Source organism: Anopheles aquasalis, chromosome 3 (genome assembly GCF_943734665.1).
Source record: "Anopheles aquasalis chromosome 3, idAnoAquaMG_Q_19, whole genome shotgun sequence".
Taxonomy (NCBI): domain Eukaryota; kingdom Metazoa; phylum Arthropoda; class Insecta; order Diptera; family Culicidae; genus Anopheles; species Anopheles aquasalis.
In genome coordinates, this window is record NC_064878.1 from 21,757,846 (window position 1) to 21,761,595 (window position 3,750).

At 45.7% G+C, this 3,750-nt stretch overlaps 2 protein-coding genes across 3 annotated transcripts in view; one reads left to right on the forward strand and one right to left on the reverse strand.

Annotated features, from left to right (window-relative positions):
* Nucleotides 1–431: 431 nt before the first annotated feature.
* LOC126574850 (hydroxyacylglutathione hydrolase, mitochondrial) lies at nt 432–1,657 on the reverse strand. 2 transcript variants are annotated; one of them, XM_050235243.1, is made up of 2 exons: nt 1,593–1,657; nt 432–1,347 (listed from the first exon to the last, which is right to left on the reverse strand). In XM_050235243.1, the coding sequence occupies exon 2, from the start codon at nt 1,302–1,304 to the stop codon at nt 513–515; it is 792 nt and encodes a 263-aa protein (XP_050091200.1). In that variant the 5' UTR covers nt 1,305–1,347; nt 1,593–1,657; the 3' UTR covers nt 432–512. The 2 variants fall into 2 exon arrangements, with proteins under 2 accessions (XP_050091200.1, XP_050091199.1); XM_050235242.1 differs by lacking the exon at nt 1,593–1,657 and adding an exon at nt 1,421–1,584 and having other exon boundaries at nt 432–1,354.
* A 758-nt stretch (nt 1,658–2,415) lies between these two features.
* Nucleotides 2,416–3,750, forward strand: part of LOC126578421 (uncharacterized) — a 2,612-nt gene continuing 1,277 nt past the window's right edge. Inside the window, exons 1-3 of the mRNA XM_050240950.1 lie at nt 2,416–2,513; nt 2,572–3,548; nt 3,612–3,750. The exon at nt 3,612–3,750 is cut by the window's right edge and continues 339 nt beyond it. Of these exons, the coding sequence (XP_050096907.1) occupies nt 2,475–2,513; nt 2,572–3,548; nt 3,612–3,750 (1,155 nt within the window). The 5' untranslated portion in view covers nt 2,416–2,474. The remainder of the gene's footprint in view (nt 2,514–2,571; nt 3,549–3,611) is intronic.

Genomic DNA, 3,750 nt, shown 5'->3' on the forward strand with positions numbered 1-3,750 from the left:
TGACCACTATATACATCTTCTATCAGTAGCAGAAAGATCAGTTCAGTGAAATACAGTGAACATGATTTGTAATTTATTAAACATGTCCAACATGTCCATTGAACAAGATCTACGCTGCTGCATTTTCTACAATTTTTTGGGGTCCATCCATTTGAACAAATCATTCGTCCATCCATTTGAATTCGTCCATCCCTTTGAACTGGTTGGAAATGTGGACGAACTAAGAAATCACTAGTAGGATTCGGATCGAATAGTTCGCGACTCTCGATGAGCAGGTTCTCCACCCAACGCAGATCTTTTCTAACTCAACCGCCTTCGTTGTACCAACCGCTTGTTATTGTTTATTGAACAGGTAACACTAAAGTACTTTCTTGTTTCTCTGTGATATAAGTGAATTAAATAAAGAATCAAAAATTTAAGGTGTATGTTTTTTTCCAAACGATTTATAGACCTTTCCACCTTGTACTTTCTTCAAACATATCTTTCATTTCATTACCCGTTCCGCCCTGTTTCTAAAACTTATCCTTAGCAGCACGTAGTGCTTGCATCGTCTCAAGTGGGGTGCTTTTGCCCACGAATGCCTGCACACTGGGTTCACGCACTCGCATAAACACGTTCGTACGCTTCTCCTGCCCGATCGTGGACGGTACGAGTGCCCGGCGCCCTTCCAGATCAGCCGCCTGTGCCTTCTCTAGCAACGCTTTCGTATCCGCATTCTCCGGTTCTACGGTGTTACCGAAGCGCAGATTCTGCACCGAGTACTCATGACCACAGAACACCTTCGTATCGTCCGGTAGGGCCGATAGTTTGTTGATGAGCGCATCGTACATCTGTTCCGGTGTTCCCTCAAAAAATCGGCCACAACCGGCAAGGAAAAGCGTATCGCCCGTGAACACTGCCCGTTCCTGATCCGTCTCGATGTAGTAACAGATATGGGATGTCGTGTGGCAAGGTGTCGATAGACACCGTACCCGTAGCTTTCCAATCTCGAAAGTATCATCCTGACCGACGCGATTCGTCAAACGATCGATACGATCATCATTCCCACCGTACACAAGCAACTCCCCCCACTCGGGATTCTCGCGGAACTTTTGATAGAGAGCCTCGTTGCCCCCGGCATGATCCCAATGATGGTGCGTGGTCAGCAGCTGGTTCAGCTGAACACCGTCCTCCTTGACCACCTCCAGCACCCGGTCGGGTTCCACCGGATCGACCACCGCTGCCTTGCGCGTCTCGTTGCACACCACCAGGTACATGAAGTTGTCCTTCAACGCAGGGATCTTCTTGATCGTCATGCTCGCCATGGTCGTTGTCTGAAAGCTAGTACTGCGTCGCTGTAAACTGAAGCTGGAGGCTGAAAGTGAAGTAGAACAAACTGATCACAAACCAACTCTTTGAGGAAATAGGCAACTCCACTTACCGGTGAAGTAGATAGCGGTTAACCGTTGTGAGATGCGGTGCGGAAGGAAGTTCAAGAACGACATCGAAAAGGAACAACAAAATGAAAACCAAACGACTGATAAGATCTCAACTCATGGAAGGAAAAGTGCAAGCTGTAATCTGCACAGGTTTTGCGGCATAAAATCACTTACAAACTCACTCCGCTCCGTCAGCTGATAAGGAAGATAATTTGTTTTGTTTTTTGTTGTCAGCAAGCACCCCAGCAAACCAACGGCTCCGGATTTACAGCGCAGAGAAAGGGCCGTTTGTTTGCCGTGACGAAGCCGGAATTATACCACATTTCTGAACCTTAAAATTAGACAAAGTTAGAGCGTTTAGATGAAGTGGATTTGAGATGAAACTCGACAAAATTCTTCATAAATTAAATTATTTTATTTTCTGCCGAGATTGCAACGGAAGTGGTTTGCTGGGTTGCGCTTGACTGCTGGCAACACTGTCCTTCATGATAAGTGCCGGGAACAAATCGAAAGCAGAAACTCGTTGAAATTTACTATTTTTCCGTGACCGCACGCTTGACCTTTGCCACAAAAGAAAGAATCAATCAGTTATACTGATCGTGTATTAGCCGCTAGCCATTGCATCTTACTCGTTTTGTTTTTAAGAATAACTCAATTATTTAAAAACAAACTCAAAAGGTAGATTACGTACGATAGATCCACGTTCTCCAAATTTACTTACAGTAGGAAACATCCTTAGCTTCGCTCTCGTCCCATCAATTCAATCCCCCAAAGTTCAATATTTGCGGCCATCTCTCCAATAGAGTATCTTTTGTTCTTTACCAGTTCTTACCTAATTGAAACGCATACTATGTGGGTTGCCTTTTTTCAGTATAGCAAATGCATGGTTGATCCTTTGGTTGCCATGCCGTTGCCCTTCGAGAGTGAGGGGCGTTTTACACCAGAAACAAAGCAGACAAGTGCCTGTTCTGAGCGATACAATAAATATAGAGTGTACTATAGAGGTGTTCAGTTCTTAAATTCAGTTAACAGGCAACTATCGTTGCAGAACGTGCCATGAACCAACCGAAATTATCTGAATGTGGAAAAAGAATGGTAAGAATGTACAGGTAAAACAGTTTTAATCTAACTGAATTACCGGATTACATTTTAGGAAGTCACCAATGCAGAAGCCACATTTGATGAACGTCCGATCGATTCAAAACGATCGTCATTGGAAAGTCTGCTTGCAGAGGGCAGCAATGAGTACGATATTCACACGACGAGCCATGACTGCTTCCTGGATCTGTTCGACGCCTCTCTGGAGCCCGTTAGTTCATTCACCCAGGAGAGTAGCCCCAAGCGCAAAGCACCACACGATGAGGAAAGGGAGACTAGTACACCGAGCTGGATCGAAAAACAATTTATGGCGGATTTTGATAGATGCTCGTCGAGTTTTTCTGCAACGGATTCATGTTACGATATCTTTGCTATCGAAAGCACAGCTGATGTAAAACGATTGAATGCTGAACAGGAGCAGCATCAGCAGCAGCAGCAGCAGCAGCAGCAGCAGCAGCAGCAGCAACAGCAACAGCATAAAGAAGACGTAAAGCTAATGCAAAGAACGATGGGATTAAATGCACAGCTGGAGAATCCAACGGAGATACAAGGCTGTTCACAGGATGACAAAAGAGCAACTGAAATGCTCACAACTAACGTGGTATCCCCCGCGAAACCAGACGAAAGAGGTGAATGCACCTCGAAAATCAAGCTCGAGACTATTACAGTCCCGGATTTAAGGCCCGGATCAGTGTCACGTGAATCGCTAGACGACGATACAGTGACGGTAATGGACGAACAAAAGGCTGAATGTGAGGTACTCCTTCAAATAGATCCTCCCAACGTTCAATGGCATCCGGAACAGGGGCACCAACTTACCATTCCCATTGAAGAGAATCACGAACTAGCGGAAAAACACTCACAGGTTCCAGCTTCTGCCCCAGCAATCCTCGAAACCGCTCTAAAGCATGCTCAGCTGCGCTGCCGTATCAATGTTCTGCTGCAGCACATTGAGCAACATGTCTGCGGACGTGTACCACTGATAAGAAGGCAGAAGCTGAACTGGGATAACTGTACCATCGAGGAGGGCATGTAAGTACAACCACTGTGCACTGTACGGCAACGCGCATCAATAACTTTTGTTTCGATTTGAAGATTACAACCGACGGCCACCGCGTTGGAAGCAATGAAACTTAAACAAATCAAGCCGCAACGGCTTCAACTGATCGTGCGAACGCTGGCCACCATTCACCAACTGCTTACTACTGGCATGAGTTGTACGAAGCGGGAATTG